The 19,778-nt window shown below is 39.3% G+C and overlaps 1 protein-coding gene across 1 annotated transcript in view; it reads left to right on the top strand.

Annotated features, from left to right (window-relative positions):
* The window catches only part of CYBRD1 (cytochrome b reductase 1), a 36,025-nt gene that overhangs the window by 10,486 nt on the left and 5,761 nt on the right, over positions 1-19,778 (top strand). The window contains exons 2-3 of the mRNA XM_055397365.2: positions 4,543-4,751; positions 19,578-19,732. Of these exons, the coding sequence (XP_055253340.2) occupies positions 4,543-4,751; positions 19,578-19,732 (364 nt within the window). The remainder of the gene's footprint in view (positions 1-4,542; positions 4,752-19,577; positions 19,733-19,778) is intronic.

Raw genomic sequence — 19,778 nt, forward strand, 5'->3', positions numbered from 1 at the left:
GAAGAACTTCTCTATCACCAGGACAGGTGCTGAAAACTCCGTGCCTCCCTCCTACGAGAGAGCCACTGAGGTTTCCACAAGCTTCCTACTTAGAAGGTGAGACTAATTGCCTATTAGGTTTGCAGGCTTCTAGAAATTTTATTCATGAACTCTTTCAACCATACAGAAAATAATATAACAGATCCTCATGTATTCACCATCCATATTTAACAGATGTTAAAAGAGTTTTGCCATCCTAAAAATTTATCAACTAGAACTTAAAGCTGGTAGGAATAATAGATAATGCAGGCTGATGAGAGGAGAGGTTGGAGGCAAGCACCCTAACCTGGGCAAGAAACTAAAAGAGGAGATAGAAAATTCTAAAACTAGACTCAAGGACTAGAGAAAACAAAAACATAATTATCTGGGCCCACTTGGGTCAGAGGTAAGTACCTCTCCTGCTTCATAGTAATAGGACAGTATGTTTTACTGATAACCCCAAACCATCAATAAAAGATTAGATTGTGTTCCACGCATGCTATTGCTAGAAAGAAAGCTAATAGGCAACCAACTTGAAAAAACATTTGAGTAAATGTGAAAAGTTTAAAAATCAAGTTTTGACACTCAAAGAGGGTAGATTTTCAGTTTTGTGGAAAATTTGACACATTTTTCTGGGGTTCTTGTGGTATTGAGAAGAGTGAAAGTTCTTTACTGGGAACATAGTTGTCTTTGAATTTTGGACATTTTTAAGGTACTTTTTTTTCAAGAACCACATACATGCAGAAAAGTACCTACATCATAAGGGACGTGTTTTCATCGCATGAGCATACTCATGCTTGCATCATGAAACAACATTCCAGGCACCCCAGAATCCCCCCCCGTAACCCTTGAACTCTCCTCAGCCTTGATAACTATTCCCGATTTCTAACATCTGAGCTTAGTTTTGATTTTGGGTATAATATGACCCAGATTAGAGAGGAAAAGCTGTCATGATTCGTGGCTCATAATTTGCTTTTCAGGGAAACATCCTGAGTATTTATTTCCCTTATGCATGTGGATGCATCCATTCAAGTCCTGCAATCTAAGAGTCCTTCCCCTGGGTGGTGCCTGGAGGATATGATGATGGTGACGATGATGGTGATAACAATAATATTAACTTAAAAACACATTGATAATGAGCAAACTACTTCACCTCTCCGTGCCTCCACTTCCCCTTCTGTGTAGTGGTAATAATAACTATGCCTTCCTCACAGAGTTGACGTGAGCATAATGTAAGCAAGTAAAGCACTTAGCATGGTGCCTACCACCTTGCAAGGGCTCAGGGTTTTGTGTGTGTGTCTGTGTGCCCTCATACTTCTGCCCTCAAAGACGTTGAAGTAGGGATGAGAAAGGATATTGAACTAGCTTTTATTTTTTATATTTCATTTATTTTTTCAGCCATGCCTTACAGCTTGTGGGATCTCAGTTCCCTGACCGAGAATTGAACCTGGGCCACAACAGTGAAAGCCTGGAATCCTAACCACTAGGCTGCCAGGGAACTTCCTGAACTAGCCTTTAAAAGCATACCTTTTGGGAATTCCCTGGTGGACCTGGACCAGTGACCGGGATTTGGTGCTTTCACTGTCAGGCCTGGGTTCAATCCCTGGTTGGGGAACTAGGATCCTGAAAGCTACAGGGCAAAGCACCCCCTAAGCATATACCTTTTAAGGTGTTGTATTAAATGGTTTGAAAAGATTTATTGACTATAGAAGTGATTACCTTCAAAGTTTCTATGTCCTCAAGGAAATATTGATCAATCAACATTTATAAGATAGCCATATATGCACTAAAATGAGTAGGTAGTCAACCTTCAGAATTTGAATTAGATAAAAGGAATCTGTCCTAACTGTGATGCCTGCCTCTCAAGTGTTAGAATGGAACCAAAGAATAGGAAGATGGACATCTTGTGCTGAAAGCTTTAAAGTGGCTGAATTCACATCTATTGGAAGGACTGATGCTAAAGCTGAAACTCCAATACTTTGGCCGCCTCACGCGAAGAGTTGACTCACTGGAAAAGACTCTGATGCTGGGAGGGATTGGGGGCAGGAGGAGAAGGGGACAGCAGAGAAGGAGATGACTGGATGGCATCACTGACTCGATGCACATGAGTTTGAGTGAACTCCAGGAGTTGGTGATGGACAGGGAGGCCTGGCGTGCTGTGATTCATGGGGTCGCAAAGAGTCGGACATGACTGAGCGACTGAACTGAACTGAACTGAATATCTTTGTAGGTTTTTTGTGTTTCTGCCTGAAAATGGACAAGATAATCTTTTACATTTTATGATCCAATTAAGTTTCTTATACTCAAAATATAAATGTCTTTGAAGGGAAAAGGCAGCAGCTTCTGCTTCTACTTCTTTTCTGGAATTAAGAAATTTATGTGACCCATTGCTAATATAATGGAACCCATTTACCAAGAGAGTATACTTTAAACTTCTTCAACCTGCCATACATTTCCAGATATTTAAATTTTCCCTGAAATGAGCATAAGGAGTGGGATGACGGTAGGTTGGGGCAGGATATTGCCTTCCGAACAAAATTAATTGCATGCTGGATAGGGTGGCCATATAATCTATTGATTAAGCCAGAACACTAAGAAAAGGCTTCTCAAGAATCTTTTTGCTGAAGTTTACATGTGGAAAAGCATATGTATAAATGTATAGCTTAAAGCATCTTCCCTCAGTGACTGATTGCCTGTGTAACCAGCACCGAGACTGAAAATCAGATTATTAGCAGGAGCCCAGAGATCGCCCGGGCACTCCTTTCCAGTTGCTATACCCTTTCTTCACAAGGGAAACCACTATCTTGAGTGCTCTATTTTTTGAATCTTTTATTTATTTTTTAAAAGTTTCTGGCAATTAATTAATTAGGTTTTGGCCACCTGGGGGGTCTTAGTTCCCTGACCAGGAATCAAACCCATGTCCCTTGCATTGGAAGCATGGAGTCTTAACCACTAGATTGCCAGAGAAGTTCCTGTCTTGATTTTTCTTATTGCAAAGATGCGTGTTGCCTATTTTTACATTTCATATCAATTGAATCATACAGTATATATTTGTTTATGTCTAGTTTCTTGGCATTGACATTATAGATTGATCCATATCATTGGGTGAAGTTCTAGTTTTAGATCATTCATGCCATGATATGAATATATCACAATTTATTTATTCAGTCTCTTAATGATGAACATTTGGGAATTTCCCAGGTTTTGGCCACAACAAATAGTGCTATAATACTACTCTTAATACATGTCTTTTGGTGAACATATGTATATATTTCTTTGGGGCATATGCCCAGGAGCAGAACTAATAGATCATAATGGCTCAGTGGTAAAGAATCCACCTGTCAGTGCAGGAGACATGGGTTTGATCCCTGGGTTGGGAAGATTCCCTGGAGAAAGAAATGGCAACCTACTCCAGTATTGTTGCCTGGGAAATCCCATGGACAGGGGAGCCTGGTGGGCTACTGTCCATGGGGTTGCAAAAGAGTTAGACATGACTTAGCAACTAAATAACAACAAAAGGTATGCATAAGTTTAGCTTAAGTAGATACTGCTAGTTTTCCAAAGTGTTCGTTCTCATTTAAACTCTTAGCCGCAGAGCGTGAGAGTTCTTGTTGTTTCATAGCCTCTCCAGTACTCAGTATTCTCCGTGTTCAGCCATTCAGACATGTGATAGAGGTATTCTCATTTCTCCGTTGACCAATGAAGTTGATATCTTTATTATGTTTACTAGTCACTTGGATATACTCTTTTATGAAATACTTAGATATACATACTCTTTCATTTATTTAAATCTTTGCACTTATATCTTCTATTCTTAACCTGTCTTTTTCTTGTCAAATTAAGGCACTTCATGCAATGAGTTGACTCATTGGAAAAGAGTCTGATGCTGGGAGGGATTGGGGGCGGGAGGAGACGGGGACGACAGAGAATGAGATGGCTGGATGGCATCACTGACTCGATGGACATGAGTTTGAGTGAACTCCGGGAGTTGGTGATGGACAGGGAGGCCTGGCGTGCTGTGATTCATGGGGTCGCAAAGAGTCGGTCACGACTGAGCGACTGAACTGAACTGATATGAAGAAATCAGACCATAAGATTAAGAATTTAGTTTTGGACAGGTTGAATTAGAGATATTTGAGAGGCATCTATGTGGAGATGTCAAGAAGCCATTGGAATATGTAGGTCTGGAGTTCAGAAGAAAGTTCTGGGCTGGAGATGAGAATTTTGGAGTCCCAACCATGGAGGTGGCATTTTAGTGAGAGACTGAATGAGATCGCCCACAGAGAGAGGAAAAAATCCTAAGACTGAGCCTGAGAGGCATCAAGGTTCATTCGAAGCTGGGAGTAAAGAAGATGCCAGCAAAGAGCTCAAGAAGGAACCACTGAGAGGCAGGGAAGAGAGAAGAAGCAGGAGTTAACAGAAAAGGGTTTCATAGGAGGGAGTGTTCACTGTGTCACAATGTTCATCTCGTGTTGGTTAAAAGAACAGCAACACTACATTCTGTGCCCTTTTTTCTCTCTTCAGCCATCATTGTATACAGACTGCCATGGACCTGGAAATGCAGCAAGCTGCTGATGAAATCCATCCATGCGGGTCTCAACACTGTTGCTGCCATTCTTGCAGTTATTTCCCTGGTGGCTGTGTTTGATTTCCACAATGCCAAGAAGATCCCCAACATGTACAGCCTGCACAGCTGGGTTGGGCTGACAGCTGTCATTCTCTACATCTTACAGGTCAGTATCTCAGCGTGATTCTGAACAAGATACAAGAAGTAGAACAATCCAGATACTGTCGATGTTTTCTGCTCATTCATAGTTTCTTGGAAATCATTTCATTTCCACTAGTCCTCATTCAGTTTGTTTCCATTATAAGTATTTCCCCTCGAGGGGGCACCAGAATTCAGTTTTGAGCATGATTGTGAGGTTTGAAATATGGACATGTGTATGTTGAGAAAGTGCTATCTTTCTAGGCAGCCATTTCTAGGCTGCCATCATTTGCACTTTAAATTCCATGTGCTGGATGAACTAGCACAGGCAAGAGCTCTATATTTCTTTCCCACATTCCCTGTCATTTCTGTTTTCTAAGTTTATGAGTGAAGAGATGAATTTTTACATCTTTGTTAGATTTTGAAGGCTCGGTGATTGTTTTATTTTCATTTCACTTATTAAATGTCTTTATTTGTTAAAAACACATACTCTTGGGGGCACTATTTTTAAACATGTTAATAGAGTGAGATAGGAATTTGGCTGTTCAAGGTCACAAAAGTAAAGTTTGATTTTTAAAGTTTTTGGTGTTAACCATTTTGTTGAAAAATCTTTGTAAACTGCTGCTAAGTCACATCAGTCGTGTCCGACTCTGTGTGACCCCATAGACGGAAGCCCACCAGGCTCCCCCATCCCTGGGACTCTCCAGGCAAGAACACTGGAGTGGGCTGCCATTTCCTTCTCCAGTGTGTGAAAGTGAAAAGGGAAAGTGAAGTCGCTCAGTCGTGTCCGACCCTCAGCGACCCCACAGACTGCAGCCTACCAGGCTCCTCCATCCATGGGACTTTCTAGGCAATAGTACTGGAGTGGCTTGCCAAAACTATGTCAATTCATTTCCCTTCCTTAGTACATATATCCAACTCCTGATTGGCACATCATTGTGAACTTACTTTCCTGTGAATATAGAAGAAACGGGAGTGAGTTTGTAAAACTTCAAGGCATAACTTAGAATATATGAATGTATGACCTCTTTAAATAGGATCTCTTAGAAGACATTTATTGTCATTTTTCGTCGTCTTAAAGTAAGGATTTTAAAGCCTTAAGTCTTCTTTAATTTTAACTAAATAGAAGTTGATAGCTATATGGACACTATTATTTAATTTGGATTAGCACGCCAAGAGATAAGGATCAGGGGATTGAAAGGTGCCAGACAAGAGGGGCACACAGGGAAAATCCTGTATCAAACATGATCTTCCTTATCAAGAAGGAACAAGGAAAAGATCCCATACTGGAATGCCGAGCTGAGCCCAGATCTCCTGCCCTCAAAGTTGATTTTCCCTCAGTATTCTCATCTGGGAGACGGTGTCCTCCTCTGCTGCAGCCGGTGGGCCCTTTCCCTTCAGAGTAGGATGGTACCAGCAGGGGACATCCCCCAGTCTCTTTGGGGGTCCCCTTGGCCTACTAGCATCTTTTCGGGAATTTCTCAGCTCGCTGTTCTGCTTTCAGCTGTCTGTTCCCCTCACTTTTCCTCACCTCCTGTGGGCCACACCAGAATGCAGTAAACGAGAGCCAGAGTGCATTCTGCAGATGATATTCTGCGTGTTAAGCAGATAGCATTCTGCTTACCTCCTGTAATCCCTTAAGTGAGATAACCTTTATGGTTGCTGAGGAAGAACAGGTGACAGAGCTAGGACTCAGGTCCTGGTCTTCCCAATCCTGAGCCCTCCCCACTTTTTTCTGCTGCCTCCACAACATCCCCATCATCACTCACCTGTGTTTGAATCCTCAGTGGAGGGCCGTGTCTCTGAGGAGCTGAATGGAAACCACCCACCCCAACTCCATGTAGCTTCCCTGTGAGAGGGTTCTGTGGTTCTGAGTACAAAGTTAAAATGGATTAGATGAAATGCCTTTACTAAGTTAGTTATATGCCAAAGCATTCTCTGAACACTTACAGAGATGTATCAGAATGTTAATGGTGATGATCTCTAGGTGGCTGGATTCTAGTTGATTATTTTTCTTTTCACTTTCTGTATCTTCTAAATATACATGCATTTCTTGTATAAAAATAAAAAGCTTTTAAAATAAAACAAAGTTTCTTATACTAGATCTTTTAAGCTGGAATTTCTGAAAACCAATTTTATGCTGTGCTCTATATCTTAATATGTAAGATCAAGAAGTATATAGGAATTAGCAAAAAAGAGAATATTTATTCTAAAATTTATGGGTCTTAGATAAAATGGTTCTCAGAGGAATATAGGCTTACATATGTTTATTTATTGGAAAGAAAAACTTAAAATATATAAATGAAGTATTCACTTAAGAAAATAAAAGATTGATTATATCTCAGTAAAACAAGAAGGGAAAATAAGAAAAGCAAAGTATACAAGGAATAGTAAAGACCCCCTCCCTCCCATCCAAAAAAAAATCTGTGAACAGTTGTGTTGTTTTCTGTTGTTGCCATAACAATTTACCACAAACATGGGGGCTTAAAACAACACAAATATATTACCTCACAGTTTCTGTACATCAGAAATCCATGTTGGCTGGGCTGGTTTCTCTGCTCAGGGTCTCACAAGGCCAAAATCAAGGTGTTAGCTGGCCTGGGCTTTTATAGAAAGACTCTAGGGTAGAATCAACTTGCAAAATAGTTCGGGTTGTTGGCAGAATCTAGTTCCTTTTGCTTGTAAGACTGAGGTCCCAGTCTCTCACTGGCTGTTAGCTCAGGGTTGTTCTTAGCTTCTCACTCTGTTCGTTGCACATAGCCCCCCTCCATCAAACTAGCTCGAAATCTCTCTGACTTCTCTTTATCTCTTCTTCCTCAAGCCAAAATTCTCTGCTTTTGAAAGGGTTTATGTGATTAGGTTGGGCTGCCATGTAATCCAAGGTTTTCCCCCAATCAGAAGCATTCATTACCTTAATTACATCAGGAAAGTGTCTTTTGCTGTGTAGCATAATGTATTCACAGCTTGCAGGGATTAAGTTGTAGACATCTTTCGGAAAGGGCATGATTTAGCCTATCAGAACCATAAATTAAAAAAAAAAAAAATTATAGATAAAATGAAAAGCTGGTTCTTTAAAACAAGTAGAGTAAAATAAATGTGCATGCATGCAAATTGCTTCAGTTGTGTCCAACTCTTTGCGACTATGGACTGTAGCCCATCAGGCTTCTCTGTCCATCGTGTTTTCCAGGCAAGAATCCTGAAGTGAGTTGCCATGTCCTGCTCCAGGGGATCCTCCCAGCCCAGGGATTAAACTCACATCTCCTATGCCTACTGCCTTGCCAGGTGTGTTCTTTATCACTAGCACCACCTGGGAAGCCCAGGATAAAAATAGATAAACCACTGCAAATCTGATTGAGAAAAAGCACAATATACACATTGTTCAGAATTTTAAAAATATAATCACAGATAGAAATAATATGTTAAAATTAGGACAGTTTATTAAATTTTAATAATATGGTAATATTCTTAAAAATCTTAAAAAATGATTATTTTCTTGCCAAGTATAAGCTAACAATTTGACCCAAGAGGAATTAGAAAACCTAAGCAGACCAATAACATTATAAGCAATTGGTAAGGTCATTTGAAATCTATCATTTAAAAAAGACATTAGTTCCAGATTGTTTTGTACTTTGACCTACAAGGAACTAATACTTTAAACTGATCCAGTACACTGGGAGGAAACAAGCTCCTCTTCGATGTGGCCCCGTGGTGTACTGCATACTTCATATCTAAGGAGGCAGCTTTAATAATAAACACCTTTACCAACATCTAACAGCAAACATAAGCTGAAACTCTGAAATACTGAAGACATTTCCATTAAATAAATAAAACACTGATGTTTGCAACCTTTGTATTCAATTTCATTTTAAAGGTTTTAGCTAATGTACAGCTAATAAAAAATACATATAAATAATAGAAAATTTTTTACCTTTTTCCTGTTTTCAGATCATATGAATATCTAGAAATCCAAGAGATGACTAAATTATGAAAGAATTTGCAAAGGTATCTGGATAAAAGATAGCCAACAGAATCCAATACCTTTTCTCTATACTAGAAATAACCACTTAGACTAGGAAGTAGAATCCTGTAAATCTTACAGTGCAGTACTATAAAATTTTACCAAAAAACAGAAAATATGGTATGAAGAGAGGAATACCATGATACTGAGAGAATTTAATATAGAAACATTCTTCCCTCTTCAACTGTAGTTTTATTTATTATAATTTTAAACCCAATGGGAGTTTTAAACTTTATGCAAAAGAATAAGTACTCAAGGATCACCAAGAAAATTTTGAAGAAATGCAGGGAGACCTGCTTTATTCAAAATAAGGTATTCCCACAGGAATAAACAAAATATATTCATGCAAGAACACAGAGGACAGACAGTATATATAATAACTTTTTCTATGACATTATAGTATTTTAATTTACCAGGGAAAGAATGCTTATTTAATCAATGTTATCATTATAACTGTCCATTTGAAGGAAATCAAACAAAAAGACTATGTACATCACACAAAAGAAAAAAAGATTCCAGATACAATAGATTAAAGATATGGATATAAAAAAATCCAAAATCAAAAGAGAAAAAGAAAATTAAAAAGCATGTAATCTGTATAATGCTGAGGTAGCGGAGGCTTTAAGGTTGACAAGAAATCTAGAAGGAAAAGAAAGACATATATGGCTACATACATTTTTTAAAAAATTATTTTCATCTCTTAGTATCTTTGAGGGATTGGTTCCAGGACCCTCTCAGATACCAAATTCCAAAGATGCTCAAGCTTCTTATATAAATGGGTGTGGTATTTGCATATAGGACTTCCCTGGTGGCTCAGATGGTAAAGAATCAGCCTGCAATGAGGGAGACCTGGGTTCGATCCCTAGGTTGGGAAGATCCCTTGCAGGAGGGCATGGCAACCTACTCCAGTATTCTTGCCTGGAGTATCCCCATGGACAGAGGAGCCTGACAGGCTACAGTCCATGGGGTTGCAAAGAGTTGGACTCGACTGAGTGACTAAGCACACATTTGCATATAACCTATATGCATTTTCCCATATACTTTAAATCATCAGTAGATTGCTTACAATACCTAATACAATGTAAATGCTATGTGAATACAATGTAAATCCTATCTAAATATTTCCTGGTCTATGGCAAATTCAAGTTTTGCTTTTTGGAACTTTCTGCAGTTATTTTTCTGAACCATCTTTTAGATCTGTGGTTGGTGGAATTTATGGATTCTGAACCTGGGGCTATAGAGGACTGACTGTATATGTGACAAAAGATAATAAAGTTGGCAGGAACTGCACAAGGAGATATGGGGAATAATCTTGTCATGTGTTAAGGGTTAATGTGTTTAATATACAAAAAAACTCCTAAAAATTAATGATTAAAAAGTCAACCTAATAGAACTATGAACAAAAGATTTGAACAGACAGTTCAGATAAGAAAGAATTAAATCACCAATAAGCATATGAGAAAATGTCCAACTTCACTAAGAAATTAGGGAAGGAGAGTGAAAAAGTTGGCTTGAAGCTCAACATTCAGAAAACTAAGATCATGGCATCTGGTCCCATCGCTTCATGGGAAATAGATGGAGAAACAGTGGAAACAGTGTCAGACTTTATTTTTGGGGGCTCCAAAATCACTGCAGATGCTGATTGCATCCAGGAAATTAAAAGACGCTTACTCCTTGGAAAGAAAGTTATGACCAACCTAGACAGCATATTAAAAAGCAGAGACATTACTTTGCCAACCAAGGTCCGTCTAGTCAAGGCTATGGTTTTTCCAGTGGTCATGTATGGATGTGAAAGTTGGACTGTGAAGAAAGCTGATCACCGAAGAATTGATGCTTTTGAACTGTGGTGCTGGAGAAGACTCTTGAGAGTCCCGTGGACTGCAAGGAGATCCAACCAGTCCATTCTAAAGGAGATCAGTCCTGGGTGTTCACTGGAAGGACTGATGCTAAAGCTGAAACTGCAATCCTTTGGCCACCTCATGCGAAGAGTTGACTCACTGGAAAAGACTGATGCTGGGAGGGATTGGGGGTAGGAGGAGACGGGGACGACAGAGAATGAGATGGCTGGATGGCATCACCGACTCGATGGACATGAGTTTGAGTGAACTCTGGGAGTTGGTGATGGACAGGGAGGCCTGGCGTGCTGTGATTCATGGGGTTGCAAAGAGTCGGAGACTACTGAGCGACTGAACCGAACTGAACTGAAGTTAAAATAACAATAAAATATCATTTATATCCATTGCTGGCATAGAGGTGAGGTAAGGGTACTCTCCTACATTGCTCATGGAAAAGTGGCAACCAAATTAGGGAAGTAGTTTGTTAATATCTATTATTTTTTAAAATATATATATACTTACTCTTACACAACATTGTAACATATATACTTACTCTTTAACCTAGCAGTCCCACATTTGGGGAGATCAGAAATAAAATGCTGTCACAAAAGGAACTCTATAAAGGATTTTTAGTGCAGCAGAGCTTGCAGGAAATGGGAAGCAAACTAAATGACCATCAATAAGAACTTGTGGTAAATCTGTTGAATATGACACAGCTATTACAAAGAATGTAGTTCTGTCTACTGTGTGGTATGTGTGCATGCTCAGTTGTATCTCTTTGTGACCCCATGGACTGTAGCCTGCCAGGCTCCTCTGTCCATGGGATTCTCCAGGCAAGAATACTGGAGTGGGTTGCCATTTCCTTCTCCAGGGGATCTTCCTGACCCTGGGATTGAACCTGGCCTCTCTTGCATCTCCTGCATTGGCAGGCAGATTCTTTATCAGTGAACTACCTGGGAAGCCCCTATGTCTACTGAGTAGAATTATATGTTCTTCAGTGTAAAAAAATACTGAAGAATAATGTGTATCGTAAAGTGTCATTTGAGAAAGGGGGAGGAAAGAAAGAAAGGAAAAAAAGCATTTATGTGTAGATGAGTAAAGAAAGTTATGGGAGAATATACCAGAATACCATTGTGGGGTTGTTTGTTGCAGAATTATTTGTTCTGGGGGAGGGTATTAAATTTTTAATGCATCTTGTTTTTCTTGCTTGAACTTGTGGCTCTTTTGTCTTAAATATAAGTAAATCACATGTCACAAAAGATCATATATACACAGTTTTTAAAACTAAACAAGCAAGCAGTGTCCCCTCAATCAGGTTGTGAATATTCATGTCATGTGTGGTAACTTCTGGTTGTTTGTTTTGAAACCAGATGAACCATTTCCTTCCTATTCCTTTTCTGGGAAAGATGACTACATTCCAACTTTATTCAGTTATTGCATCCAAGCTGTTTTTAAATTACTTGCATTGCTTCCCTGAAGAAGTGACAGAAGAGATCACCCAGATGTTCTCAGGAAGACATTAAATGACAGAATATTTCCTTTCTCCATGGAAAGAAACCAATTCTAAGCTTGCTTTCTTCACATTTGATAGGAGCGAACCCTCTTTCTTAGGCTTCCCTGGTGGCTCAGACAGTAAAGCGTCTGTCTGCAATGCAGGAAACCTGGGTTCGATCCCTGGGGTTGGGAAGACCCCCTGGAGAAGGAAATAGCAGCCCGCTCCAGTACTCTTGCCTGGAAAATCCCATGGATGAGGAACCTGGTAGGCTACAGTCCACGGGGTCGCAAAGAGTTGGACAGGACTGAGCAACTTCACTTTTACTTTCAAGCCTCTTTCTTATTAAGATTTACAAAGATTCCTCCTGATTCTTAGTTGTAAAAATTCATGAACCATGAAAACATGCTTTGACAGAGATGTGCCTCTTTGAGATTAAGTTAGAAGTAAAAAGGGGAAGCATTTTCTCTGTGAATCAGGCCGAACTCTCCCTAAGTGGAGGTTCTTGGAGCTGCCACTTGTAGGTGGAGAACAGGAAGTCCCACCCTCTTGGAGCAGCTACAGCAGCCTGCTTGCTGCTCTCTTGCACAGCCGCCAACTGTTGTGCACTTCAGTTGCAAAGTATAATTGTGTGCAGGCCATTCATCCAAGTTTGTGAGGTCAGTTTGCATTCCTCCTAAGACCAACTCAAGAAACAAACCTACCAGAGTATGAAGAGCATGGGAGAGATTGTCAAGAGATTACCATAGCGATCTTGAGCTTTGGTTTAACCACTTTATAAAGTCAGGATTTACCGGCCAAATCAAGCCAGGGTCCAGGCTGTTTCAATAAATGAAAGGAGGAAGAAAGGGGACTAGCAACAAAGCAATACAACCAAAACAAGCTGAAAAGCCTTCACACTTCCTGTGTTTGTCTATGAATTGCAAAGCATTTCAAGTTGTAGGCATTTTTTTTCTACTTGTGACATCTAGCCTCTGGGGGATTTAAAAAAAACAAGCCAACGTGTGTGTGTAGAAGTTATGAATCATAATAAAATTAACTCTCATAATTCCACCATCCACCTTAATTTAGAAAACATAGAACCCCTCTCCCCCCCAACTTGATCCCACATTTTTCTACCTATCCCAACTCCTGCAGGTAACCATTCTCCAGAAGATTTTCCTCTTTCCTGTTTTTCTTTATAATTTTACCACATGCTGTAAATTCCCAAACAATCTGTTGTTTAGTTTGTATTTTTTATTTTTTAAAAACCAGTATCAAAAGTATTCAATTACAATTTTTTTCATTCTATCAATTCAGCTGTATTGATTCCTCTGCTGCTGCTGCTGCTGCTAAGTTACTTCAGTCATGTCCGACTCTGTGTGACCCCATAGACAGCAGCCCACCAGGCTCCCCCGTCCCTGGGATTCTCCAGGCAAGAACACTGGAGTGGGTTGCCATTTCCTTCTCCAATGTGTGAAAGTGAAGTCGCTCAGTCATGTCCGACTAGTAGTGACCCCATGGACTGTAGCCCACCAGGCTCCTCTGTCCATGAGATTTTCTAGGCAAGAGTACTGGAGTGGCTTGCCATTGCCTTCTCCGATTGATTCCTCTAGCTGTAGTTTAATCATTTCTACTTTTGTATTCTGCTACATAAATAGGCCACACATTTACTTATCTATTCTCCTGCCAGTACACATTTAGACGATTTTGAGTTGTTTTCTGTTTCTGACAGTGCTGAATTGAACATTCACATACACATCTCTTGGCCCTCATATGCAAAAGTTTCTCTGGCGGTATTCTTACAATAGCGGTTGTATCAGTTCAGTTCAGTCGCGTCCGACTCTCCGCGACCCCATGAATCACAGCACGCCAGGCCTCCCTGTCCATCACCAACTCCCGGAGTTCACTCAAACTCATGTCCACAGAGTCGGTGATGCCATCCAGCCATCTCATTCTCTGTCGTCCCCTTCTCCTCCCGCCCCCAACCTTTCCCAGCATCAGAGTCTTTTCCAGTGAGTCAACTCGTCGCATGAGGTGGCCAAAGTATTGCAGCTTCAGCTTTAGCATCAGTCCCTCCAATGAACATCCAGGATTGATCTCCTCTAGAATGGACTGGTTGGATCTCCTTGCAGTATAAGGGACTCTCAAGAGTCTTCTCCAGCACCACAGTTCAAAAGCATCGATTCTTCGGCGATCAGCTTTCTTCACAGTCCAACTCTCACGTCCATACATGACCACGGGAAAAACCATTGCCTTGACTAGACGGACCTTGGTTGGCAAAGTATACTCAGTCTAAAATAGTGTCAACTTGTTTTCCAAAGTGTTTCCCATTATGTTCCTGTCAGCAGCAAATAAGAGCTCACATATGGCACATTGTTGCCAACATTCATCCTCTTCAAACTTTTTAAAATATTGCCAAAGTGGTGGATATAAAATGATGTCTTGTGATTTTCTTGTTTATTTCACTGGTTACTCATGGTTCATCTCTAAAAAAAAAAATACCTGTTCGTGTCTTTTGTGCATTTAAACAATGAGTTTGTTTTCCTTTTTCTTAAAGATTTGTAGGCATTCTGTGTCAGATTCCTTTTCATTTGTATGTATTATATATATCTTCAAGCATTAAGGCTTCTATTTTCTCTTTTCATAGCATTTTTTGACGAAAAGAAATTCTTAATTTTAATGAAACAAATTGATCATCTTTTCCTTTAAGCTTATCATTTTTGTTTTGTTTTGATGACCTGTTTATGAAATCCTTCTGTACCCTGAGGTCAGAACAAACCAGTTCTCAAGTTCTACTCCAGACCTCCTAGATCAGAAACTCACAATGGAGGGTGGGGGAGGGGGAAGGTGGGTGGGCCCAGCAATATGTGCTTTCATAGTCCCTGCAAGTGACTCAGATACACACTAATATTTGAGAACAGCTGGTCAAAGAGAAAAATCTATGAATAGCCAAGAGGTTACATTACAATAATATTATTGGAAATATTAATTTATTTTATGTTTTCTATTAAGAGTATTAAATTTTGTCTTTGATGTGAAGTACTTAATTCATCTAGAATTAAGTTAGTTCATGAGGAGATATTGTTATCTAACTTCATTTTTTCTCCATATTGATAAACTCTTTCACCAGCACCACTTATTGAATTGTCCCGATCTTCGCCATTTATCTGCACTGCCAGTTTTGTCTCTTTTTCTCTGCATCCAAGCCAGTGGAATGGAAGAGTATAGAAGTATTAAAGTATATTTTTGTTGTTGTTTAGTCATTAAGTTGTGTCCAACTCTTTTGCGATGCTATGGACTGTAGCCCATGGGATTTTCCAGGTAATACTGGGTTGGATTTCCATTTCCTTCTCCAGGGGATCTTCCTGACCCAGGGATCAAACTCACATCTCCTGCATTGGCAGGCGGATTCTTTACAACTAAGCCGCCAGGGAAGCCTGTTGAAGTACACAGAAGTATATAGAATTATTTACAGGGTATAATAAGAATCTTTGAACTGTTCTTTTTTTGAAGAGGATACGTCTAACATTTCTAACACTATTCAGTACAGATGCTTCACATTTTCTCTTATTCCAGTTTGTGAATTGGTTTGTTTTTCTTTTGAAATCATGAAAGTGAAAATCGCTCAGTCATGTCTGAGTCTTAGCAACCCCATGGACTATATAGTCTATGGAATTCTCCAGGCCAGAATGCTTTAGTGGGTAGCGGTTCCCTTCTCCAGGGGATCTTCCCAACCCAGGGATTGAACCCCCGTCTCCCACATTGCAGGCAGATTCTTTTACCATCTGAGCCACCAGGGAAGACCTGAAATCATGAATGAATGTAGAATTTTATTGGATGTTTTTTGTGTATGTTGAGATGTGACTTCAGTTTTTCCTCTTTAATTTGTTAATGTAGTCAGTTACATCAATGGATCTTCTAATAGTTCAGTTCAGTTCAGTCGCTCAGTTGTGTCCGACTCTCTACGACCCCATGAATCACAGCACGCCAGGCCTCCATGTCCATTACCAACTCCCGGAGTTCACTCAAACTCATGTCCACAGAGTCGGTGATGCCATCCAGCCATCTCATTCTCTGTCGTTCCCTTCTCCTCCTGCCCCCAACCTTTTGCAGCATCGGAGTCTTTTCCAGTGAGTCAACGTAAACTTGGGTAAATTGAAAATATTTTTAATTGTTTCAAGATTCTCTTTTGCTCTCTGAAATATTCAGATTCTTATCTCTTATTGTTTTATCTGTGTACTAACTAGGCTTCTCAGAAATGTCATGTCACAACTTTATAACTTTTGTTTAGCAGGAGAAAATGTTATCCCTGACTTTTTCCTTGCTTACATCCAAAGAGCTGGTAGTATTTATGAACACAGGACTTGGAATCTGGAAGACCTCAGTTTGAATCAGTTTCATTCATTTGTAATTTGTGACCTTTGGACTTGTTATTGAACTTTTCTGGGCTTAGTTTGCTCACTTAGAAATTAAGACTTTCATACGTCCTTCACAACATCATAGGAACCAAGGACAAATAATGCATTGAAAGGCTCAGCCTAGGGCTTAGCATACTAGAATGATACAAATCAACTGTTATTAAAAGTAGAAGCCCTGTGGTAGGCTCCTTTACAACCTGAAGATGACATTTTTCATTTCAACTATATATCATTAACACCTTCACGGTTGAGAGTATCATTTTATGTCATTGAAATTTTATTCATGACTTACCCATGGAAATATATTTTTTCCATATTTTTATTCTCCTGCCTCGTCTGAGATTCCTAAGATTCTTGTTGTTTTGAATGATTCTTACTGTTTTCTCTTATTTCTTTCAGGATTTATCTTGTCTCTTATAATCCCTTCAAGCTCAATGATATAAGTAGATGGGACATCAGAAATTTGCTTACAGGACCCCATTTAACTCCATTGAAAAATACTTATCCATTTTTCAACAGAATTAAATACCTATTATGCATTGGATACCTGTCTAGCTTGTGGGGGATACATTGTTCCACAAGACAAGCATGGGCCCAAAGAGACATGCTTAGAAATCAAAGGAAATAAAGAATGATTAAACTATAAATCTTTATGCTATAAATTTGCATAATGTGAAACACTTTTAATCAAAGATAAGCATCCTGTAATTTTTTTTTTCTTTCCTTTTTAAAATAACTTGATGTTGAAAAAAATGTTTTCATAGCAAAAGTAAGACTTAGGAGAGCAAAACCACCCTGGAGTCCTGTAAGTCTGATGTCCCATCTACTTAGATCATTGAGCTTTATGGGATTATAAGAGACACAGAAGATAAATCCTGAAAGAAAAAAGAGAAAACAGTAAGAATCATTTAAAACAATAAGAATCTTGGGAATTTCAGAAGAGGCAGGAGAATAGGAATATGGAAGAATATGTATTTCCGTGGATTAGTTACAGAAAAGATAGTGTGACTTACTCATAGAAATATATTTGTCCTAAATCCTTGGCAGTCACTCACCTGAGCCCCATTTTTGTAGAAATGTACCACCTACACATTAGGATGCTTGCCCTTTGATATTACTACTAAAAGAATCACTAAAGAGCACTGCAGGAGGATTAGGAACACTCTGAACCACCAAGGAGGACTCTCTGAACCATTTCTAATATATTCAGGCATTTGTGGCGTTAATGAAAAATAAAGTGTGCAAACCAGCCTATAAAATGCATTTTCAGTTACTTTCCATTCATTATTATTGCCTTTATGCTGATTCTCAATGTGTTTTGGGGCGTCAGACCCCTTCTGTTTCATTCCTCTCTATCCCCCTTTGACCTCAACCAGGAAGAATGAACAGCAATGCTGGTGTTTCTCCTCATTCTCCTCTCTTCTCATAGTTGTTTTGTTAGGGTGGTAGATCCCAAAGAGATAGCTGAAAAAAAATACCCCTCTAAACTCAGTGGTCATTAAGTCATCTTTATTTTCTGGAGGAGAAGTGATTACTTAATGGGCAGGGGTGTGGGACAACAAAACAAATTGTGAAAGCATTAACAGACTTCAGTTTCTGTAAGACTCTTATTGTCTTCACTGCAGAGAAATATCCCAATAAGGATTTAATTATTGAGGAGATGGAGAGAATTTTCTGCAGAACTCACTTCTTCCTCATTAAAAAAAAATTGTCATGTTTTTTCCACATAGCTTTCTTTAGGTTGTACTGACAATATTTGTCCTGTTGTGCTTAGATTTAGTGACTTAAAAATCTTTTACTTCCCCTCCTACTTGGCAATCTTACAGAAACTGATAAGAACAATTAAGTATCAGAATGTTCACTGTAGCCTTTTTTTTTTTTTAATATTTATTTATTTATTTTGGCTGTACCAGGTCTTAGTTGCAGCTTGGAAACTCTTAGCTTCAGCATGTGGGATCTAGTTCCCTGACCAGGGATTGATCCTGGGTGCCCTACATTGGGAGCACAGAGTCTTAGCCGCTGGACCACCAGGGAAGTCCCTGTAGCCTTATTAATGGCAGTAAAAAACTGGAAACAGAAATGTCCATTAATAGGGAACTGAATAATTTGTTAGTCTTAAAATATTAGCCATTAAAAAGAATAAAGTAGATAAACATGAGTTGATATGAAAAGATCTCCAAGATTTACTGTTAAGAGAAAAAAGCAATATGCAGAACAAATATGTACAAAAAAACCCCACTTACATTTTTAAAAACTCCCTCTTTCTCACTCTTTCTAAAAAAATTTGTATTGAAATATAGTTGATTTACATTGATTTACAATGTTGTGTTAGTTTCAGGTATACAGAAAGATGATTCAGTTATATGTAAATATATATGTGTGTGTGTGTGTGTATATACAGCACGTGCTGTGCTGTGCTAAGTCACTTCAGTCGTGTCCAACTCTCTGCGACCCTATGGACTGTAGCCCACCAGGCTCCTTTGTCCATGGGATTCTCGAGGCAAGAATACTGGAGTGGGTTGCCATGCCCTTCTCCAGGGAGTCTTCCTGATCCAGGGATCAAACCCACATCTCTTACATCTCCTGTATTGGCAAGTGGGTTTTTTACCACTAGCGCCACCTGGCGAGACACACACGCGCGCGCACACACGCGCACACACACACACACACATTCTTTTTTAGATTCGTTCCATTTTAGGTTATTACAAGATATTGAGTATAATTCCCTGTGCTATACAATAGGTCTTTGTTGGTTATCTATCTATGTACAGTAGGGAGTATGTTTTAATCCCAACCTCTTAATTTATTCCTCCCCCCCCGCTTTAATCTTTGGTAACCATAAGTTTGTTTTCTATGTCTGACTCACTTTCTCTTTAAACACACACACACACATATGCTTGTTTAGTCATAGAAATTTTGTGAAAAGATGCTTGAGAAAGTGATAGTAGGTGTCACTTTTGAGTGGAACTAGAATGGGGAAACTTCATTTTATGCCCTTGGTTCTAAATGAAATGTTTTCTCATTGTGCACATATTGCTTCTCTAACAATAATTTTAAAACAGTTAAAACTTACAATTAATTGATAACCTCTGAATTTTTTGATGTTTAGCTTCTCCTAGGTTTTTTTGTCTTTCTGCTTCCTTGGGCTCCACTCTCTCTCCGAGCACTTCTCATGCCCATACACGTTTATTCCGGACTCCTCATCTTTGGAACAGTGATTGCAACTGTACTTATGGGATTGACTGAGAAACTGATTTTTGCCCTGTAAGTTTCATAGTTTTCCTAACTGCAATTCTTCAGCTACAAAATA

This window comes from Moschus berezovskii, chromosome 2 (genome assembly GCF_049115385.1).
Source record: "Moschus berezovskii isolate FMDL1 chromosome 2, NW_MosBer_1.0, whole genome shotgun sequence".
NCBI lineage: Eukaryota > Metazoa > Chordata > Mammalia > Artiodactyla > Moschidae > Moschus > Moschus berezovskii.